Raw genomic sequence first — 24,649 nt, 5'->3', positions numbered from 1 at the left:
GATTCTACTAGATGCCTTGATGTGTTTGCCAGTGATTTCAGATTGAAAAGGGCTAGGAAATGATCAAAGGAGTGGAAGGAAAGCATACAAAGTGGAGAAATCATGAAAAGCAAAAGATTTGGAAAAGCCCATGGGCGCGCGCGCGCACTATACGCCTACGCGCGGATTGCAAAATGCTCCAGGGACGCGTACGCGCATTGTGCACATACGCGCCGAAGGGCGCACGCGATTTTTAAAGAAGAACTCGTGCCTGGCAATTTAGGAGGGTTTCTGGCCCTATTTGGAGCTGATTTTTTGGCTGGAAAAGGCTAAATAGACCAAGGAATGAAGGGGGATGAGGGGACTCCATCACACAACACACTTTAGATCTAGTTTTAGTTAGTTTTTAGAGAGAGAAGCTCTCCCTTCTCTCTAGAATTAGGATTAGGATTAGGTTTAGTTCTTAGATCTAGGTTTTAATTCATTATTTCATCTACTTTGTTGTTACATTCATCATTCTTCTATTGTTTGTTATAATTTCTTCTACTTTGTTCCTATGCTTTGTTGTGGATCTACTTTTGTTCATTCTATTTTCTTCTAATGCAATTTGAGGTAATTCATGTAGATCTTGTTTTCTTTTATTGTTGTTATTAATTCCTTGCAATAATTGTTGTTAGATTCTATTCTTGTTGTCAATTTACTATGTTTTCCTTTTTTGCCTTCAAAGTGTTTGATGAAATGCTTGGAAGGATGTTAGAGTAGAATTTTATGCTCTTGGCTTGGGAAGGTAACTTAAGAACTCTTGAGTTGCTAATGTCCAAGTAATTGATGATTGGGAACCATTGACTCTAGTTCTCACTAATTCAATTAGTGGAGAGTTAGGACTTATGGAATTGGATTGATATAGCTCACTTGACTTTCCTTTACTATTAGTTAGAGGATGACTTAGTTGGATTGATCCTTGCCAATTCTCATTTTGTGGTTAGTGATAGGGATAGAGATCCTTGACCACCAACCCTTGCCAAGACAGCTTTATCATTTACATTTCCATTGTCATTTACTTTTCTTGTTCCTTAATCAAAACCCAAAATATACAAATCATAACCAATAACAAGAATACTACCATACAATTCCTTTGAGAGACGACCTGAGGTTCCAATACTTCGGTTTATAAATTTAGGGGTTTGTACTTGTGACAAACAATCGTTTGTATAAAAGGATCACTGTTTGGTTTAGAAACTATACTTGCAACGAAAATTTATTGTGAATTCTAAACCATCAAAAATCCGTTCATCAGTGGACATCCACCTCATTCCCCATCATAATGCAGTGAATCATCACAGTTCTTTTAATAGTGACTTCAGACCGATTGCTAGTGGGGAGTATCGAGTGCCCAATGAAGTCCAGCCAACCCCTAGCAACTTGTTTGAGGTCCACTCTTCTCAGTTGGTTTGGTTTGCCTTTTGTGTCATTGATCCATTGAGCTCCAAGTAGACATATATCCTTTAGGACCTGATCCAGCTTTGGATTGGCTTGTACCCTCCTATTAAAGGATTTTGGATCATCTCTTTGTGGGGGTAATTTAAAGATCTTTCTCACTTTGTCAATATGAAAATAGAGAGCCTTTCCCTGGACCACGGTACGGAATGTATGGAATCCTTGTCCATTGATAAACCACTATTTTATGATTTATATTGTGTTTAATTGAGTGGTTTTTATCAAGCCATTACCTACTTATTCATATGAATTGCATGATTTTATAATTCCTTCCTAGTATTGTTTATGGTTGAAAACTTGCTTCCTAGAAACTTTTAATTAGTATATATAATTCTCCTTTATACCATTCGATGTCGTGATCCGTGTGTTAAGTGTTTCAGGCTTCATAGGGCAGGAATGGCTCAGAGAATAGAGAGGAAGCTTGCAAAAATGGAAGGAACACAAGAAACTAAGGAGATGACCAGCGAACACTGACGCGAGCGTGTGCCTCATGCGAACGCGTGGAATGAAGAAAATCACAGCGACGCGAGCGCGTGCCTGACGTGAACACGTGGATTGAAGTCTGCACGAATGACGCGAACGCGTGGACGACGCGAATGTGTGACAAGGAAATAGCTGAATGATGTGAATGCGTGGACGCGTCGCGTGACCTGCGCGATCTGCAGAAATAATAGAATACGCTGGGGATAATTTCGGGCCGCATTTTAACCCAGTTTTTGGCTCAGAAACATAGATTAAAGCCAGGAAACATGAAGAGACTCAGGGAGGCATCCATACACATTGAGATACATTGATATTAGGATTACTTTTAGTTTTAGATCTGAATCTAGATTCGCTTTACATTGATAGTTTATGTTTTTGCTTTGGATTTTGGATGTTGAAGAATCATCCCCTCTATTGATGTTACTACTTTAGTTTGTTTCCTTATTCCTTTACTCTTTTCAGTTATTCATCGACCCTATTCAGATAAGTATGTTGCATTTTGAATTTATTAATATATAGAGTTACCTTTACTTTTAATTAATTATTAATTCTCTATTTTATTTTAATTAATTTATTATGTCTTCTTATATTTTTATGAGTATTCAATCCATGTCAATGGAGTAGTTTTTCTACTTGACATGGGGGTTGATTAAGAGGAGACACTTGAGTTGGAAAGCTTAAGTGTCGGTTAAATTGAACGTTGTTGGCTAGTTCTGTATTTACTAACGCTAGACCTTCCTAAGGGAGAGGACTAGGATTTGCGAATAAGGGTTAGCTTAATCACTTGAATTTCCTTTATTTAGTAAGGGTTAACTAAGTGAAAACAATAACCTTTTTAATACTACACTTAAGAGATCCCAACAAGGATAGAACTTCCAATTAATCATTCCCCCAGTCAAGGCCTTTTATTTAGAATATCAATAATTATTCTTAGTTTATTTTTATTGTTCTAATTTATAATTATTCAATTGCTCATCATTATTCAACTCTCAAAACTATTGGAAAATTCCTAGTTAATAAAATAGCACTCTTTCCTGGAACTCGTTGGGAGACGACTTGGGATTCATACTCCCAGTATTTTTAATTCTAATTTTTGTGACAATCCTTTTTAAATTGATAAGCGGATTTTAGCTGGTTAAGAACTGTACTTGCAACGCATTTCATTTATTAATTTCTTAGCTAAGAGGATTACTCTCCAGGAAGCTGGAGCACTGCAGCCTTATCAAGTGCATCATCCAACTCTGGCTGCAGATTTTGAACTAAAAACTGCACTAATCAACTTGATGCCCAAGTTTCATGGCTTACCTACTCAGGAGCCTATCAAGCACCTAAAGGATTTTCAGACAGCCTGTTCTACTGTTAGGCGTAATGGTGCAGATAAAACTTCTATTCTGTTAACCGCCTTCCCATTTTCTCTTAAGGGAAAGGCGAGGGAGTGGTACTACTCCCAACCTGAAGCAACTGTTAACAACTGGGATACGCTCAGGAGAGAATTTTTGGAAAAATACTTTCCAACTGAAGTCACAGATAGACTGAGGAAAGAGATCTCCTGCATTGTTTAAGGAGAATCAAAAACTCTTTATGAGTATTGGGAGTGCTTTAAGAACCTTCTAGACGTATGCCCCCATCACATGATTGATAGACTGGTGTTGATCAGCTACTTCACACAAGGCATGAAGCCTCAGGATAAAACTACACTGGATGGTGCTAGTAATGGTTTTATGAAAAAGTACAAGACCGCAGATGAAGCATGGCAACTGATCAGCGATTTAGCTGAGCCAAAATATTCGCTCCCTTGCTCGAACCCTTAGCTTTACATATTACTTTCTTCTTTTTTTTTTAGGATGGCCACCAAGAAAGGTAAGGAGAAAGCTACTCCCAAACCACCGGCAAGGAGAGGAATGAAAAGAACATTAGTGGCAGAGCCATCTTCAACAGCGGTGAAACCCTCAACAAAATGAATCAAGAGGATCATCAAGGTCGATGAAAAAGAGAAAGCTTTTCCAGCAAAGGACACTGCGCGGTTCACTAACCGCTACTGTGAGCAGATGTTCCCTATCCTGGCTGAAAGGAATTATAACAATGAGTATCTTCTTATCCTCCCGACCAATATTGCTGAAATTGTTGAGCCCCGCATTGAGATAAGACAATGGAGATTCCTACGGAGACAGCCACGGTAGGTTAATCTTTCATGGGTAGTAAAATTTTACTCCAATTTTCACATACCGACCATGCAATCTGTCTATGTCCGTCAGAAGCAAGTCCCTATAACAGAAGAAGCCATTCAGCGAGCTTTAGATCTTTCCCTTGCTCCAGAAGGATTGGACGCATTTCAAGAAGCCTCACTCAAGCGCCAGACATACCAATTTGACTGGGACGCCGTTCTCAGAGTTATCGCACAACCTGGCAGCATATGGATCTACGGATACCATCGATCCCGACCTAAGGGAATCTTGGCTTTAGCACTCACCTTGGAGGCTTGAGTATGGGCACAGATCATGTCCCATTACATCTTTTCGAGCACTCATGAGTTGTCCTTCACTGCAGACATGGCTATTTTACTCTGGTGTATCCTTACAGACCAGCACTTCAATTTACCAAGACACATTCGGCATGCTATGGGACATGTACAGATTGCGGGCAACTTACCTTTCCCCGCCTTGGTTTCAAATCTAGTCTCATCAGCTGGAGTCTCCTATAGAGCTGGAGACACCAAGGCCATGATTCCACGAGATGATCAATATGTCCCTAACGGGAAGTATATCAGACCTCCAGCAGCCACTATCAACTGGAGCACAGAACCAGCAGAATATATTCCTTCTTCTTCCACATCACAAGCACCTTCAACAAACCAACTGCTCCATCAGATACTTGAGAGGCTAGACCGGCTTGACCGGAAAGGAAAGCAAAGAGAGCGCCGTAACAAGCGCAGATTTACATACCTCAAAGAGCTACTTGTTGATAACCACCTACCTAAAGAAGACCCAGACACCCCAGACTCCAGTTTATTTACCAGCATAGGGAGCCATGACGGTCCCGATGGTAGAAATGCTGCTACCAGCTCCCCTTTGTTCCTGACAGATGGCACCGAGGACGGTGCAAAGCTTTAAGTGTGGGGAGGTCGGTCAGTACCTAACTTCCGGAGGTAATTTATTTTCCTTAAAACACCAATAAAATTGGATATTTAGTTAATTTCTCTTTTGTTTAGGATAGGATAAATTGCATAGTAATAGGTTAATTGCATGCATGTTCTACTTGATTGAAAAATATTAAGTTTCTTTTAAGACCCTATTTTTAAAAAATTTCACTAATTTAAATCAAAATTTTTGTGCTAAAATTGTTAGAAGTTGTATTTAGAACATAGTTAAAAAGCTAAGAACACACAACCTGTAAAACTTGAGCCTAATAACATGGTTATATTTTTTAACCATAAATATTATTCTTGTGTGTTTACTTCTCTATGATTGTAATCTTTATTTTGTTCTATCCTATATGTCCAATATTTAATGTGTTATATGCATGCATATAATTGAGGCCATTACTTGTTTAGCTCACTTATCCCAAATAAGCCTACCCTTTCAAACATCTTTGTTAGCTACTTTGAGCCTTTTAAATCCCATTTGTTCTATATTTTACCACATTACTAGCCTTAAGCGGAAAAATAATTAAACACCCCAAATTGAATCTTTGGTCAGCTTAAGATAGAAATTGTGTGTCAATTGAGTATAGAAAGATTGTGGGAACAAGGGTTAATAAGGGAACGTGTCATGATAAAATAATGGGAATTTGGGTATCTACTCATGTGAAACTAGAGAAATTGAAAATCTATGTGCATTGATAATGATATGTTTATTTCTATGCTGAAAAAAAAATCCAAAAATATTCATTACATAAATAAATAAATAAGAGGACAAAATTATCCCAATTATAAGTAAAGATAAGCTCCATGGTCAATGCATATGTGATAAAAGTTAAAACAAAAGTTGATACATGAGTATATAATGCAAAAGTGAAAATTTTGGGTAGCTAGTCATAATTCTAGAGTTATATAGAGTCTATGTATGTTAGGTGAGAGCTTAGGTTAGTCAAAGATTCAATTTATAGCTCACTTAGCCATATATATACCCTTACCCTTACCTTAGCCCCATTACAACCTTGAAAAGACCTCATGATGTTTGCATTGGGACATTAAATATTGTTGATTGGTTAGGTGAGGAACAAAATTTAGAAAGCATGATTAGAAAAGAGTAGAGTGATTACCCTATCACTTGAGTGACTAGAGTGCATATACACCATCAGTGAGGGTTCAATGTTTAATTCTATGTTTCTTGTTTTCATGAGCTGTCTTCTTACAATTTTACTTGTCTTTTATTGTATAATTTGAATTAGTGAAATCCAATTTATGTTTTTCTTGAAGAGCTTATTTACTTTTAACCAAGTAGACAAGAATCATATAGTTGCATTCATATATATAGATTGCATAGCATTACATGAGTCTTACATTTCCTTACTCATTTATTTTATCTCCTTAAACTAAGCATGAGGACATGCTAATGTTTAAGTGTGGGGAGGTTGATAAACCACTATTTTATGATTTATATTGTGTTTAATTGAGTGGTTTTTATCAAGCCATTACCTACTTATTCATATGAATTGCATGATTTTATAATTCCTTCCTAGTATTGTTTATGGTTGAAAACTTGCTTCCTAGAAATCTTTAATTAGTATATTTTCATTCTCCTTTATACCATTCGATGCCGTGATCCGTGTGTTAAGTGTTTCAGGCTTCATAGGGCAGGAATGGCTCAGAGAATAGAGAGAAAGCTTGCAAAAATAGAAGAAACACAAGAAACTAAGGAGATGACCAGCGAACACTGACGCGAGTGCGTCCCTCATGCGAACGCGCAGAAAGAAGAAAATCGCAGCGATGTGAGCGCGTGCCTGATATGAACGCGTGGATTGAAGTCTGCACGAATGACGCGAACGCGTGGACGACGCGAACGCGTGACAAGAAAAATAGCTGAATGACGCGAACGCGTGGACGACGCGAACGCGTGGACGACGCGTACGTGTGACCTGCGCGATCTGCAGAAATAACAGAATACGCTGGGGACAATTTCGGGCCACGTTTTAACCCAGTTTTTGGCCCAGAAACACAGATTAAAAACAAGGAACATGAAGAGACTCAGGGAGGCATCCATACACATTGAGATGCATTGATATTAGGACTTCTTTTAGTTTTAGATCTGAATCTAGATTCGCTTTACATTGATAGTTTATGTTTTTGCTTTGGATTTTGGATGTTGAAGAATCAACACCTCCGTTGAAGTTACTACTTTAGTTTATTTCCTTATTCCTTTACTCTTTTCAGTTATTCATTCACCCTATTCAGATAAGTATGTTGCATTTTAAATTTATTAATATATAGAGTTACCTTTACTTTTAATTAATTATTAATTCTCTTATTTTATTTTAATTAATTTATTATGTTTTCTTATATTTTTATGAGTATTCAATCCATGTCAATGGAGTAGTTTTTCTACTTGACATGGGAGTTGATTAAGAGGAGACACTTGAGTTGGAAGGCTTAAGTGTCGGTTAAATTGAACATTGTTGGCTAGTTCTCTATTTACTAACGCTAGACCTTCCTAAGGGAGAGGACTAGGATTTGCGAATAAGGGTTAGCTTAATCACTTGACTTTCCTTTATTTAGTAAGGGTTAACTAATTGAAAACAATAACCTTTTTAATACTACACTTAAGAGATCCCAACAAGGATAGAACTTCCAATTAGTTAGTCCCCCAGTCAAGGCCTTTTATTTAGAATATCAATAATTATTCTTAGTTTATTTTTATTGTTCTAATTTATAATTATTCAATTGCTCATCATTATTCAACTCTCAAAACTATTGGAAAATTCCTAGTTGATAAAATAGCACTCTTTCCTGCAACTCGTTGGGAGACGACCTGGGATTCATAATTCCAGTATTTTTAATTCCAATTATCAACCAACAAAGGAGTTTGATAACTCAAGTGTCTTTAATTAATCAATTCAAGCTAAGAATGTAAAAATCTAAATTAAAATCATAAATATGAAATACCTCGAATTGTATTGAATAAGAAAATGAATTCTAACATGGAGTTTGTAAACCAAATTGTCAACATAAAGTAATCAACAAGGAAAATAAATAAACTAGAAAGCTAGAACAAATAAAAGTAGAAGAGAAAATAAAGTAAAGGAACATTGAACCTAGAATTGAGAAGAAATAAACTTAAAAATAAGAGAAATTCTAAAACCTAGAGAGAGGAGAGAGCCTTTCTCTCTAGAAACTACATGTAAAACCTAAAATTATGAATAATGAGAAATTGCCCCCAGCGACTTCTGAATGTTAGCTCTCCAAAGCATTTGGAACCGCCTCATTTGGACCTGTGTAGCTCAAGTTATGGTTAGTTAAGTACAAAGAGGTCAGGCTGGACAGCTTAGCAATTCCTTCAGTTTCTTGTATTCCTTCCACTTTTACATGCTTCCTTTCCATCATCTAAGTCATTCCTACCCTATAAACCCTGAAATCACTTAACACACATATCAAGGCATCGAATGGTAATAAGAAAGGATTAAAATTAGTAAAATTTAAGACCAAAGAAGCATGTTTTCAATCATAGCACAAAATTAGGAAAGAAAATGTAAAACCATGAAATTAGTATGAATTAGTGTGCAAAGACTTGATAAAAACCACTCAATTGAGCACAAGATAAACCATACAATAGTGGTTTATCAGGGACTCCGAACCTTGTAATAATGTTCCTGTATAGAAATTTCTGACTTCTTTGAGCGGTGGCATTAGCTAGGGGCTCTGCCTTAATCCATTTTGTGAAATAGTCTACCCCTACAATGAGGAACTTGACTTATCCTGATCCCTGGGGAAAGGGTCTGAGGAGGTCGAGCCCCCACTTTGCAAACAGCCAAGGTGATGTTACACTGATGAGCCCTTCTGGTGGAGCAATGTGGAAGTTAGCATGCTTCTGACATGGTGGGCATGTCTTGACGAACTCTGTCGCTTCTTTTTGTAAGGTCAGCCAGAAGAATCCAGCTCGGAGTACCTTTTTGGAGAGAGCTCGTGCCCCGAAATGGTTGTCACACATACCACTATGTATTTCTTCTAGAACTTCCTTTGTGTTGGAGGTCGGCACACACTTTAGGAGGGGTGTTGAAATCCCTCTCCTATATAAGATGTTGCCTACTATGGTGTAGTGCTGTGCTTCTCATACTAGTCTTTTTGGCTCCTTTTTGTCTGTGCGGAGTGTCTTCGTCTTGAGGTAGTTGATTATAGGGGTCATCCACCCTTGATCCTGACCTAATATGGTCTTGACCTTTTCTTCCTCTGAGATTTATGGGCTTTGAAGTGTTTCTTGGATGAGGCTTCTATTATTGCCCCCTGGTTTGGTGCTGGCTAGTTTTGAGAGTGCATCAGCTCGAGCATTCTGTTCCCGAGGTATATGTTGGACCTCATATTCCCCGAGTTGTCTGAGCTGTTCTCTGGTCTTGTCCAGATATTTTTTCATGGTGGGATCCTTAGCTTGGTAGCTCCCTTCTATTTGTGAGGTAACTACTTGTGAATCGCTGAAGATGGTGAGTTTTTGAACTCCTACCTCCTTAGCCAACCTCAAACCAGCCAGTAATGCCTCGTATTCAGCTTGATTATTTGAAGCAGGGAATTCAAACTTTAGTGAGAGTTCGATTTGGGTTCTCTGCGCTTTCTATTATCACACCTATGCCACTCTCAGTTTTGTTTGAAGAATCGTCCACGTATAGATTCCATTATGTGGGAGTTCTCGGAGTATCAGTGTACTCAGCAATGAAGTCAGCCAGATACTGTGATTTGATGGTTGTCCAAGCTTCATATTGAAGATCGAATTCGAACAACTCGACTACCCACTGCAGGATTCTTCCATCTAAATCTGTCTTCTGTAGGATGCCTTTTATGGGCTGGCTGGTCCAAACCTTGATAGTGTGCGCTTGAAAGTATGGGCGAAGTCGTCGAGAAGTGAGTATGAGAGCGTAGGCGAACTTTTCTATCTTTTGATAGTTTAGCTCGGCCCCTTGTAGAGCTTTGCTGATGAAGTAGATGGGTTGTTGCCCACTTTTGTCCTCTCTGACTAGTGCTGAGGCTATTACCCGATTTCCTACTGTGAGGTATAATATGAGTGCCTCTCCCTCCCGTGGTCGGGTAAGGATGGGTGGTTGCCCCAAGAATTTTTTGAAATCGTGGAAGGCTTGCTCATACTCTGTTGTGCATTCAAACCTCTTTCCTTTCCTTAATGTGGCCGAACTCTTTAAAGAAGAGGTCAGGGGACCTGACGTAAAGAGGTCGGTCGCTTTGTCCTTAGTCAGCCCGGGTCTCATAGCTCGACCCAGGGTATGAACACTACCTCCATCCAATCATTATGGGGAGACCATTCTTGGCCACAGCCAGAGCACTCATAGATGTTGAGCAAGGGGAGTTGATATTGAGAATACAAGATGAAAACTCTCCTTTCATGTCTTCAAGCCCTCACTTAAATCCGAAAAAGAGAGCAAACACCTGAAGGTGGACGACAAGAAGCCATTCTTGGAGGAAACAAGCAGAGAATCATAAGCAGAGCCTCTGAAGACCTCTTTGACAGCCAAACAAGAAGTCCAAATGATACAACAACCAAGGAAACCCAAAGAGGATTTGAACCCACAAGATTCAAGAGAAATAATCAACAAGGATCCTCCGGACACAGGAATCACCAAAATACCACTTGATGAAGAGAAAAGAATTGGGAAGAAGGTACCAAGGAGATGGAAAAACCAAAAGATCCATACAGAAGACTTTTCCTCAGGAGATCAGGTGATATCAATCCCCCACCCATTAATCCTAACTCATCTTCCTACCATTCCATCTCAGCTGCCTCAAGTGTACACAATCAATAAAATTCTATCCTTGGAGCATGTACAAATTCTCAAAGAAGCAAGCGGAGATAGATTCACTATGAGAGGAGAGCACCTGAGACATTACAACCCTCCCTGATAGAAGCCAACCATCAAGCTAATGACATTAAAGAAGCTCTCCATGGGAGGCAGCCCATGTTTAAGCATTCTGATGAGTGGATAATTTATACGCTTTTTGGCATTGTTTTTAGGTAGTTTTTAGTATATTTTAGTTACTTTTTATTATATTTTTATTAGTTTTTATGCAAAAATCACATTTCTGGACTTTACTATGAGTTTGTGTGTTTTTTCTATAATTTCAGGTATTTTCTGGCTGTAATTGAGGGACCTGAGCAAAAATCTAATTCAGAGACTGAGAAAGGACTGCAGATGCTGCTGGATTCTGACCTCCCTGCACTCAAATGCGTTTTTCTACATCTACAAATGTCCAATTGGAGCTTTCTCAATTGGGCTATAAAGCTAACATCTTGGGCTTTCCAGAAATATATAATAGTTCACACTTTGCTCGAGATTTGATGGCCCAAACTAGCGTTCAACGCCAGCCAGAGACCTTTTTTTGGCGTAAAATGCTGGAACTATCACCAGAACTGGAGTTAAACGCCCAAACTGGAATCCAAGCTGGCGTTTAACTCTAGAAAAGGCCTATTCACGTGTAAATCTCAATTCTCAGCCTAAGCACACACCAAGTGGGCCCTGGAAGTGGATTTCTGCACTATCTGCACTTAGTTACTTATTTTCTGTAATCCTTAGTAACTAGTTTAGTATAAATAGCACCTTTTACTATTGTATTCGTATCTTATGCCATTTTTCACATTTGGAGGATAGCCACACGGCCATGCCAAGACATTTTTCTCTTATGTATTTTCAATGGTGCAGTTTTTACACCTCATAGATTAAGGTGCGGAGCTCTGCTGTTCTTCATGAATTAATGAAAGTACTATTGTTTCTCTTTCAATTCACGCATGTCTCTTCTCCAAGATATACTCTCATTCTTAATTCAGTTAAGTCAGAATGAAGGGGTGACCCGTGACAATCACCCACTATCTTCATTACTCGCTTAGCCAAGATCCGCTTGCCTGACAACCACAAGCGGCCTATATGATGTTCAACGTAGTCATTGGATGACAGCTGGAGTATAATCTCTTAGGCCTCTGGTTCATGACTTTGACTTGCATCTCCTGATAACAGAGCAGTCGAACTCACAGAGATCAGAACCTTCGTGGTAAAGGCTAGAACAAATGAGCTTCAAACTCACGAATGTTGGGCGCAGTGGCAGTGTGCAAAAGAATAGAGAGATCCTATTCCGACACAAGTGAAAACCGACAGATGATTAGCCGTGCGGTAGCTGTGCCTGGTATTCTTCATCCGAGACGAGAGATCCGACAGATGATTAGCCGTACAGAAGCCGTGCCTGGACCATTTTCACTGAGAGGACAGATGGTAGCCATTGACAATGGTGATCAACCAACATATAGCTTGCCATGAAAGGGAGCACGCATGACCATAGCTTGTTTCAATCCGGCAATCTCCGTGGGATCGACCCTTACTCGCGTAAGGTTTTATTACTTGGACGACCCAGTGCACTTGCTGGTTAGTTGTACTGGAGTTGTGAAAACTGTGATCACAATTCCGTGCACCAAGTTTTTGGCGCCGTTGCTGGGGATTGTTCGAGTTTGGAAAACTGACGGTTCATCTTGTTGCTTAGATTAGGTAACCTTCTTTCTTGTTTCAACCTTTATTTTCTTTTCAAAAAGTTTTTAAAAATATTTCAAAAAAAAAAAAGAAAAAAAAAAGTTTTCGAAAAAAATGTTCTTCAAAAATTTTAAGAATGAATTCCACCTTAGAGCTCCAGGATGATATGTTGAAGCTTTGCAGACTATTAAGCCATGTCTAATTCTTTTGAACCGGAGCTTCCACTTATCAATGCAGCTATTGGAGGAGCCTTTAGATTCTCATTTATAATTCTGTGCTAAAGCTTGGCTTGCTATTTGGCCATGTTTAATTCTTTTGGACCGACGCTTTAGACTAACATTGCATGGATCCTGGAATTCTTATTAAAAATTTTGAATTTCATTATTTTCTTTTTCTAAAATAATTTCGAAAAAAATACAAAAAGTTGAATAAAATCATAAAAACCAAAAAAATTTTGTGTTTCTTGTTTAAGTCTTGTGTTAAATTTTAAGTTTGGTGTCAACTGTATTTTTTTATTTTAATTTTTTTAAAATTTTCGAAAATTCATGCATTATGTTCTTCACGATCTTCAAGCTGTTCTTGATGATTTTCTTTATTTGATCTTTACATTTTCTTGTTTTGTGTCTTTTCTTGTTTTTCATATGCATTTTCAAATTGTTAGTGTCCCTAGTACAAAAGTTCTTAAGTTTGGTGTCTTGCATTTCTTTTTTTTCTTAAAAATTTTCAAAAGTATGTTCTTGATGTTCATCATGATCTTCAAAGTGTTCTTGGTGTTCATCTTGAATTTTTATATTTTGTTTCATTTTGTTGTTTTTCTCTCTCCTCATTAAAAATTCAAAAGTAAAAAAAATTATCTTTTCCTTATTCTTCTCATAATTTTCGAAATTTTGAGTTGACTTGGTAAAAAGTTTTTAAAATTTAGTTGTTTCTTGTTAGTCAAGTTAAAAATCTCAATTTAAAAAATTTTTCTTTTCAAATCTTTTTCAAAATCTTTTTCATTTTTCTTTTAATGTTTTCGAAAATTTTAAAACTAATTTTTCAAAATATTTTTCTTAATTTTATTTCATATTTTCGAAAATCCTTGCTAACAATTAATGTTTTGATTAAAAAATTTCAAGTTTGTTACTTTCTTGTTAAGAAAGGTTCAATCTTTAAATTCTAGAATCATATCTTTTAGTTTCTTGTTAGTCAAGTCATCAACTTTAATTTTAAAAATCAAATCTTTTTAACTTCTTTTTCAATTCTTTTTCAAAATAAATTTCAATCATATCTTTTTAAAATTTTAATTTCAAAATCTTTTTCTAACTTCTTATCTTTTCAAAATTTATTTTTAAATCTTTTTCAACTAACTACTTGACTTATTTGTTTTAATTTAAAAAAGTTTACTATTTCTTATCTTTTTCAAAACCACCTAACTAATTTTCCACTTCTAATTTTCGAAAATCACTAACCACTTTTTCAAAAATCTTTTTAATTAACTAATTGTTTTAGTTTTCAATTTTCATGTATTTCTTTTTCAAATCTTTGAAACTAACTTAATTAATTAAATAAAAATAAAAATATTTTTCTTTTCCCTCTTCTTAAAATTCGAATACTCTCTCTCTCATCTCTTTCTATTTATTTTATTTATTTACTAACATTTCTCTTCTACTCATATAATAATTCGAACCCTCTCCCTCCCTCTATGTTCGAATTCTTCTTATTCTCTCTACCTCATTCTTCTATTCTTCTTTTCCTCTGACACATAAAGGAATCTCTATACTGTGACATAGAGGGTTCCTCTTCTCTCTTTGTTCTCTTCTTCTTCATATGAGCAGGAACAAGGATAAATCGTGAACCTGAAAGGACTCTGAAGAGGAAGCTAAGAAAAGCTAAAGCACAACACTCAGGAGAGGACCTTACAGCAAATTTCGAAAAAGAGGCAGACATGGAAGCCGAACCTGAGAACAATGGTGGAGATGCAAGGAAGATGCTTGGTGAATTTACTACACCAACTTGCAACTTCTATGGAAGAAGCATCTCAATTCCTGCAATTGTAGCAAACAACTTTGAGCTTAAGCCTCAATTAGTTTCTCTAATGCAGCAGAATTGCAAGTTTCATGGACTTCCATTGGAAGATCCTCATCAGTTCTTAGTTGAATTCTTGCAAATCTATGACACTGTTAAGACCAATGGGGTTGATTCCGAGGTCTACAGACTTATGCTTTTCCCCTTTGCTGTAAGAGACAGAGCTAGGATATGGTTAGACTCACAACCTAGAGAAAGCCTGAACTTTTGGGAAAAGTTAGTCAATGCTTTCTTGGCTAAATTCTTTCCACCTCAAAAGATGAGAAAGCTTAGAGTGGAAGTCCAAACCTTCAGATAGAAGGAAGGTGAGTCCCTCTATGAAGCTTAGGAAAGATACAAGCAATTGATCAGAAGGTGTCCTTCTGACATGCTTTCAGAATAAAGCATCTTAAGTATATTCTATGATGGTCTGTCTGAATTGTCCAAGATGTCATTGGACCACTCTATTGGTGGATCTCTTTACCTGAAGAAAACACCTGCAGAAGCCCAGGAACTCATTGAAATACTTACAAATAACCAGTTCATGTATACTTCTGAAAGAAATCCTGTGAATAATAGGATGACTCAGAAGAAAAGAGTTCTTGAGATTGATACTCTGAATGCCATATTGGATCAGAATAAAATATTGACTCAGCAAGTCAATATGATTTCTCAGAATCTGACTGGAATACAAGCTGCATCCGGTAGTACTAAAGAAGCTTCCTCTGAAGGAGAAACTTATGACCCTGAGAATCCTGCAATGGAAGAGGTGAATTACATGGGAGAATCTATGGAAACACCTATAATCCTTCATGGAGAAATCTTCTAAATTTCTCATGGAAGGATCAACAGAAGCCTCAACAAGGCTTCAATAATAATAATGGTGGGAGAAATAGGTTTGGCAATAGCAAGCCTTTTCCATCATCTTCTCAGCAACAGATAGAGAATTCTAAGCAAAGCCTCTCTGACTTAGCAACCATAGTCTCTAATCTATCTATGACCACTCTCAGTTTCATGACTAAAACAAGGTCCTCCATCAGAAATTTGGAGGCACAAGTGGGTCAGTTGAGTAAAAGAGTTACTGAAATCCCTCATAGTACTCTCCCAAGCAATACATAAGAGAATCCAAGGAGAGAGTTCAAGGCCATCAATATATCCAAAGTGGCCGAACCTATAGAGGAGGAAGAGGCAGTGATTTACAGTGAGGAAGACCTCAATGAACGTCCACTGACCACTAAGGAGTTCCCTAATGAGGAACCAAAGGAATCTGAGGCTCATACAGAGACCATTGAGATTCCACTGAACTTACTGTTGCCATTCATGAGCTCTAATGAGTATTCTTTTTCTGAAGAGGATGAAGATATAAGTTGCTCGGTATCTAGGAGAAATCATGAAGCTGAATGCCAAGTTATTTGGTAATGAGACTTGGGAGGATGAACCTTGATAAACCCCAATTTTGTGGTTTATATTGTGTAAAATTTGGGGGGTTTTGTCAATATTTCTCACACTTATTCATAAGAATTATATGGTTTTGTGTTCTCTTCTTGATTTTGATTCATGATGAAAAACATGCTTATTTTGCCTTAGAAGTGCTATATTTTAATCCTCTTTTATTGCCATTCGATGCCATAATATATTTTTTGAGTGATTTCAGGAATTATAGGACAAGAATGGCCTAGAAAAGAGAAAGAAAGCATGCACAAGAGGAAGGAACATGAAGATTTGGATTTTGGGAACTTCGCAAAGGGTGCGCACGCGCACTGCACGCGCACGCGTGCATGAGGATAGCTAGAAGCGGCGCGCAAGGATGGACGCATCCGCGCGGATCAGAAAAATCCCATCGACGCGCACGCGGAAGCAATCGGCGCGCACGCACGCATGGCGCGCACGCGCGGGAAGCTGCACGTGACCTCATTAAAGGAAATCGTGCCTGGCAATTTCTGAGGCTCATCAGGCCCAATTTCAAGCTGTTTCTACATGGAAAAGACCAAAGATGCTAGGGGAAATGGGGGATCAATCATTTTACACTTAGACACAATTTTTAGCTAGTTTTTGGTTCTTGTTCTTCTAGAGAGAGAAACCTTTGTTCCTCTCTAAATATAGTTTTAATTTGATTTTCCCTTGTTGAATTCTGAATTGGATCTTGTTAATTACTAGTTTTGATTGTTTGCTTTGAATTCCTTAGTATAATTTTGCTTACATCTTGTGTTAGTTTTATGAATTCTTGTCAATTGTCATTTTATACCCATTTCATGAATGTTGTGAATCTTGACTTTTTAATGCTACATTGATGATTTCTATGGTTAATTGTGTTATTTGAAGGCTTGTATGTTGATAATTGTTAGTGGGTACTTGTTAGTTTCAATTTAATTGCAATTTGAACATGTCTTTTATTAATGCTTACCATGTGTTTGATGAATTGTTTACTTTGATTATGGAGTAGTTCTCTTTACTCTTGGCTTAGGCTAAGGGAATTGGGTAAACTTGAGTCATTGGGTCTAATGGATTTGATGATTTGGGAACCCTTAGTGGTCAATTTGATAGCCATTGACACTAACCTACTACTAAGACAATTAGTAGTGAGGTTAGACTTTATAGGTTGATGTTGACCAAACCATTTAACGTACTTCAAGTATAGAAGTAGACTTAATGAGTTTGGTTCCTCATAATTGTCAAGATATGGTTATTAGACAAGGATAGTGACCCTAATTCCCATGCCTAGCCAAGATTTGCTTTTATTATTCATATTTGAAAACCCAAATTCTAATTGTCTTGTCTTATTCATAGTTATTGTTTAGTTTTAGAGTAGAATTACATTGAATGATCCTATTAGTTTGGAATTGCTCACATCTTGATTAGTCATTTGAATAGTTTCTTGCATTTCAAGATTACTTGCTTGTTAAGATTCCTATTTTATTTTCTTGCTCATGACTCACAACCTCAGAATTCTAACCAATGTTGAAGTACATGTTTGCCCATTCCTTGTGAGACGACCCGAGGTTTGAATACTTCGGTTATTTTTATTGGGGTTAAACTTGTGACAACCAAATCCCTTTCTAAATTTGATCCTCGAGGATTGTTGTTGGTAGAGCTATACTTGCAACGGGACTTTATTGAGAAATTCTATTCCGACGTAGTCTCTTGAGGTACATCAAATTTTTGGTGCCGTTGCCGTGGAATGGTTGCAACACATGCCTTGATATTGGTTATGTGAATATGTGAATATTGTAGATAGTTTACTTTCTTTCAATACTTGGCTCTAGTTTAGATTTCTTTTGTTTGTGTGCTATGACTCCCAAGTTTGATGACTCGGTCTCAACCAAATTCTAGCTTAGCCGAGTTTGACCCTGAGATTGAAAGAACTTTGTTACACACTCGGCAAGCTAGACGGCGGTTGGACTATATGGCTAGTACTTCGGCCTCTTTTGAGGAACATACCGAATCACTAGGCGGTACCAAAAGTGAATTGGAGTCCGATACTTCCTATTCTTCTGTTGGTACTACTAATACATCTTTGCATCCTACAGGTGAACCATACATGGCGGAGCCACGACGGATCACTTTGCATGAGCAAGGAGCTCTGGATATCATACTCCAACCTTTGCAAGCAAGGTATCCTAACCTTGATCCAAACTTTGAGTTGAAGAGTAGCTTGATACATCTACTTCCTAAATATCATAGGTTGCCGGGTCAAGACCCCATCTGACATCTAAAAGACTTTCAAGTTGCTTGCTCTATGGCTCGAAGGCATGGAGCTGATGAGTTGGCCATTATGGTTTTTGCCTTTCCTTTCTCTCTTGAAGGGCAAGCAAAGACATGGTTTTATTCGCTACCAGATGAGATTGCGATCAATTGGGATTTCTTGATAAGAGGGTTTCTAGATAAGTTCTTCCCACCGGAGAAGACCGATTATGTCCGGAAGGAGATCTCAGGAATAATGCAAAGAGACCAAGAGAGTTTGTATGAGTATTGAACTCGATTCAAGAGGCTATTGGAATCTTGTCCACATCATGGATTGAACACTCACTTGCTCATTAGCTACTTCACCAGAGGTCTTTGTGTGGAAGATAGAAGATTGCTCACCGCTTCTAGTGGCGGTTCCCTTTCGAAAAACAAGATGGAGAGAGAAGCTTAGAAGTTGATAAATGATGTTGCCGAGACTACACAACATACGAGGGTAAGAAGTAATCCTCTCAAGGGTGTGGTAGAACCATCCCCTTCCGAAGAAAGCCTAACCAAAGCACTTGGGGATATGACCACCATCCTTACACAAATACAAAAGGATCAAAAGGAATACTACTCCATCCAAGCCATCCAAGCCCCACCTCTAGTTGCTCAACTTGAAGGCCCTCCTAGAATTTGTGGTTTGTGCTCTAGCACCACACATTACACCGATCAATGCCATCAAATTCAAGAGGAGCATGCCCTTGTTATAGCCAATGTGAACTATAACAACCGTCCGTCCTATCCTTCTCAAGGCCAAAACAACTACTCTCATGGTAGTAATCAAAATCAAGGGTGGAGGGACAATGCACAAGGGAGCAATCAAAACCAAAGATGGAACAATTCTTCTTCTCATTACAACAACAACCAATCTTCATCTTAATACCAACACAACAACAACAACCACCAAGCCAACCAAAATCACCACAACCAAAACCAAAATAACTACACCAAATACCAAGCACCACACCATAGACAATAATCCAACCAAACCTCTCCATCTTCCAACAATCAAGTTGATGAGCTTAGAGCCGCCATGGAGAAACGGGACGAGAACAACAAGGCTTAATTTGATAGCTTGGGCGCTTAATTGGCTAACCTCACCAACATGCTTTCAAAGATGGCCATGTCAAACCAACCCTCCACCTCCAACAACAACACCAACCAACCCTCAAGCTCTTCTAATCTTCCATCCCAACCCCAACCAAACCCCAAGGGCGGTCTCAACGCCATCATTCTATGGTCGGGGACTACATTGGAGGAGATACCTCCAAGGGTCATGGAAGACATTCATGAGGAAGAAGTGGTTGTTGAAGCTCCACATAAAGAAGAGGAGGTAGACAAAAGGCCTGAGGAAGAAGGAGTAAGCCTCAAGGAACCCAAGAGAAAAGCTATAGTGGATGAGTCCATTCCTATTCCATTCCCATCCATGGTGAAGAAAGCAAAGAAAATGCCAGAATTTGATTTGAACATGCTTCAAGTGTTCAAGAAGGTTGAGGTAACCATACCACTTCTTGATGCTATTCAACAAATTCCAAAGTAGGCAAAATTTTTGAAAGACTTGTGTACACACAAGGATAGGATAGGAGAATTGGAGACATTATCTTTGGGTAGTTCAATTTCTTCCTTGATGGAGCCTATTTCCAAAGAAATATGGTGACCCTAGACCTTGTTTGGTGTCTTGTTGTATTGGTGGACGCACTTTTCATGACTGTATGTGTGATCTAGGGGCTTGCGTAAGCATCATGCCATTATCCATTTTTGCGCGGTTAAATTTAGCTCCATTAAAGAAGTCGGCGGTGAAGTTTGCCTTAGCCGATAAAAGTGTGATCACGGTGATAGGAATAGCCGAAGATGTACTTATTGCGATCGAGGATTTGGTTTTTTCGGTTGACTTTTACATCCTTGAAATACCTCCAACAGAAAATAGAAGCTCATCCTCCATTCTACTTGGTAGACCCTTCCTTAAGACCTCTAAATTCAAGTTAGATGCCTTCACCGGCACATATTCCTTTGAGGTTGGAGAGAAGACTATCAAGTTCAATTTGGAAGAAGCCATGAAGCATCCTCCCGAAGAGCATTCCATTCTCCGATGTGATGTAATTGACGAGGTGGTAGTGGAAGTGCAAGAAGAAGACCACACCAAGCTATGCTACCCTATTGTTGAAGAGACGGATGACCAAGAGGATGAACATGAGAAAATTTTTGAGAATGAACTCCGTGAGCTTGATGAAAAGGAACCTCAACTTGAGGCAAAGAGTGAATTAAAGCCTCTTCCATCTCATTTAAAGTATGCTTTCTTAGAGAACAACCAAAAGTTTCCGATCATTATTGCTAGTGAGCTTTCGAGTGAAGAAGAAGAAAAGCTCCTAGATGTTATGAGAAGGTACAAGAAGGCAATTGGTTGGAGCCTAGCTGATATTGTGGAGATTGACCCTCGCAAGTGCATGCATCGTATATTTCTCCAAGAGGGAGCTAGGCCAGTTAGGCAACCGCAAAGGAGGCTCAACCCGACCATCCTTGATGTGGTAAAGAAGGAGGTCACTAGGCTACTTGATGCGGGTATCATATACCCAATTTCTGACAGTGAATGGGTGAGCCCGGTCCAGGTCATTCCCAAGAAATCAGGCATCACTGCGGTTAAAAAGGATGATGGAGGAGTGGTCACCAAGAGAGTACAAAATGCGTGGCGCGTGTGCATTGACTATAGAAGACTGAACACTGCTACAAGAAAGGACCACTACCCTTTGCCCTTTATCGATCAGATATTGGACCGTTTGGCGGGTAAATCCCATTATTGATTTCTTGATGGATTCACTGGTTACTTCCAGATTCACATTGCTCCTGAAGATCAGGAAAAGACCACATTCACTTGCCCTTTTGGCACCTTTGCCTATAAAAGGATGTCATTTGGACTATGTAATGCACCTGCTACTTTTTAGTGGTGTATGACCAGTGTCTTTTCCGATCTAATGGAGAATTGTCTGGAAGTCTTTATGGATAACTTCAGTGTTTATGGAACTTCATTTGATTGTTGCTTAGAGAACTTGGCCAAGGTCTTAGCTAGATGTGTTGACACTAACCTTGTCTTGAATTTTGAGAAATGTAACTTTATGGTAAGACCAGGTATATTGTTAGGACATGTAGTATCTCATGAAGGCATTTCTGTAGACCCGGCCAAGGTTGATGTTATCACCACTTTACCTCACCCCTCATCTGTGAGGGAGGTCCACTCGTTTTTGGGACATGCAGGATTTTACAAGTGCTTTATCAAAGATTTCAGCAAAATTGCTTTGCCATTGTCGCGCCTACTCCAAAAAGATGTGGACTTTGAGTTTGACAGTGAATGTGTGAAAGCGTTTGAAGAGCTAAGGAGAGTTCTTACCACAGCACCGATTGTGCGAGACCCCAATTGGACGTTGCCATTCGAGATAATGTGCGATGTGTCAAACCATGATGTAGGTGCCGCGCTTGCACAGCGCGATGGTAAACTCCCTTATGTCATTGCTTACTCTTCTAAAACACTGGATGCAGCATAATCAAACTATACCACTACTGAAAAGGAACTCCTAGCTATTGTTCATGCTTTAGATAAATTCAGATCTTATTTGCTAGGGTCCAAGATAGTGGTATATACGGATCATTCAGCTTTAAAGTACTTGTTGACAAAGAATGAGTCAAAGCCTAGACTCACACGTTGGATCTTGCCTTTGTAAGAATTCGACATTGAGATTAGGGACCGGAGTGGGTCTCAAAACCAGGTTGCGGATCATTTAAGCCGCATTGAGAATTTAAAATTTGACCCATTTCCGATCAATGACTCATTCCCATTGTATAGTTTACATGCTGTGTCGGGTAGATTTCCTTGGTTTGCCCCAATGGCGAACTACTTGGTTGCAAAATTCTTCCCTCCTAACTTTTCTAAACACCAAAGGGATAAGTTGAGGAGTGATTCCAAATACTACATTTGGGATGACCCTCACTTGTGGAAGAGGGGCGTAGACCAAGTAATTTGAAGATGTGTGCCAGAATCTGAAATCCAACCCATTCTTGAAGCTTGCCATTCGTCCGAATGTGCCGGCCATTTTGGCCCACAAAGGACAGCTAAAAAGGTGTTGGATTGTAGATTCTGGTGGCCAACCTTATTCAAGGATGCTAACCGATTCTGTGTGTCTTGCCATCAATGTCAGAAGTCGGGAAACACATCCCAAAGGGATGAGATGCCTCAGCAACCTATGTTGTTCTGTGAGATATTTGATGTATGGGGCATTGACTTTATGGGACCGTTTCCCAACTCAAGTGGGTATTTATATATCCTGTTAGCGGTTGACTACGTGTCAAAGTCGGTAGAAGCAATACCTACCCGCCTTGACGACGCCAATACCGTTGTTTCTTTTATTAGAAATCACATTGTATGCCATTATGGGTCACCACGAGCAATCGTGAGCGACCAAGGATCCCACTTTTGTAACAGGAAAGTAGAGGCACCGCTCAAGCGCTATGGAGTGTCGCATAAGGTTGCTACTGCTTATCACCCACAGACCAATGGGCAAGCGGAAGTGTGCAACCGGGAGATTAAGAGAATCTTGGTCAAAGTGGTCAATCCACAAAGGAAGGATTGGAGCGTCCGGTTAGGAGATACACTATGGGCGTATAGAACGGCCTACAGGACTCCGTTAGGGATAAGCCCCTTCCGGATTGTCTTTGGTAAGGCATGCCACCTTCCGGTGGAGATGAGCATAGAGCCTACTGAGCAGTAAAGTAGTGCAACATGGATTTAGCCAAGGCGAGTGAAGCCAGGAAGTTACAGCTAGAGAAGCTCGAGTGTTTGAGGAACGAATCATATGAGAATGCTCGGATCTACAAGGAAAAGACTAAAGCATTTCATGAACATCACATCCGGAAAAAGAATTTCCAAGAAGGAGATGAGGTCCTTCTCTACAACTCGAGGCTTAGATTCATGCCTGGCAAGCTCCGTTCAAGATGGGAAAGACCTTTCAAGGTAAAGGAGATAAAGCCCTATGGAGTGGTGGAGTTATTTGATCCTAAAGGTGAAGCAACTTTCAAGGTGAATGGACATAGAGTGAAGAAGTATCATGGCTACAAGCTCCCAAAAGAGCTAGAGGTGTTCCTATTGGCGGATGCACCTAAGGAAGGAGAAGCTTGAGCGACTAACCGTCCAACTTAAGGACGTTAAAGAAAAGTGCTTGGTGGGAGGCACCCCACCATGGTAAGATCTTCCTTATGTATACCATCTAGTTTGTAGCTTTAAATTCTTGTGAATTTTGTGATTTCTTGTTGTTGCTGATTGCATAGGATTGCTAGCCTTATTGTTCTTGTTGGAGAGATAGGATGTTCATATAGTTTTCCCTCATTTTGGTATGGATGAATTATTGAAGTTAGAGAAAATGCTTTGTCTTGAATGGTGCATGAATTTATAAGTGTTTTCTTGCCTACTAGCTTGACCACCTACCAAGAATGTGTTAGAATAACTCTTTATATGTTTTGAAAAAAAATGAGAAGATGGTCAAAAAGGGCACCGACATGCCAGCGCACCGTGCGCGTGCGCCGGTGGTGTATTTCTAACTCCTGGGCCAAAAACCCGAGAGTCATGTCCACTTTATGCCCATCTCGAGCAAGGTACCCACGCATCCCCGTGCTTGCCACCTGTGCGCCCCTTGCATATTTGGCAGTGCGCTTGCGCACCGATGGTGCCACCCAAACTTCCTGGTACAAAACCCAGAGAGTTATGCCACACTTGTGCCTAACCTGTGCCCGCACCGACGCGTTCGCGCACTGCGCACGTCTGCGCCGGTTGCCAATCCGCTCAGGCACGCGTCAGCGCACTATGCGCATCCACGCACCTGCACTGAATGCTAACTCTGGTACATGTTACCCGAGACTTGGGCCAACTTTGTGCCAATCCTGTGCCAGGGGCATGGCTACACTCGCGCGTCAGCGCCATTGACGCGTGCACGTCCCTTGTCCCTCAAAGCCAATAATCATACACTTCATTGCAATTCCTTGTGAGACGACCCAGAGTTCAAATACTTTGGTAAATTCTTATTTGGGGTTTGTTATTTGTGACAACCAAAATTTTTGATGTGAGGATTTTTTGTTGGTTTGGAGCTATGCTTACAACGAAGTAATTCTTTTCTATAAGAAGAAAATCTAGACCATCGAGCAAATTTCATTATCAGAATGGCGCAGGGTCGGACAAGGTTGCTCCTTGTATTTTACCCCACATTAAACAGCA

At 39.3% G+C, this 24,649-nt stretch overlaps 1 protein-coding gene across 1 annotated transcript in view; it reads right to left on the bottom strand.

Annotated features, from left to right (window-relative positions):
- The window catches only part of LOC112770091 (zinc finger BED domain-containing protein RICESLEEPER 2-like), a 46,750-nt gene extending 22,392 nt beyond the window's left edge, over positions 1-24,358 (bottom strand). The window contains exons 1-2 of the mRNA XM_025814511.2: positions 24,290-24,358; positions 23,996-24,120 (exon numbers count right to left, since the gene is read on the bottom strand). Coding sequence (XP_025670296.2) covers positions 23,996-24,120; positions 24,290-24,358 — 194 coding nt within the window. The remainder of the gene's footprint in view (positions 1-23,995; positions 24,121-24,289) is intronic.
- Positions 24,359-24,649: the final 291 nt, after the last annotated feature.

The sequence above is a fragment of the Arachis hypogaea genome, chromosome 18, assembly GCF_003086295.3.
Source record: "Arachis hypogaea cultivar Tifrunner chromosome 18, arahy.Tifrunner.gnm2.J5K5, whole genome shotgun sequence".
Classification (NCBI taxonomy): Eukaryota; Viridiplantae; Streptophyta; class Magnoliopsida; order Fabales; family Fabaceae; genus Arachis; species Arachis hypogaea.
Note: the sequence above shows the minus strand (reverse complement) of the source record. Positions and strands in the feature narration are given on the sequence as shown.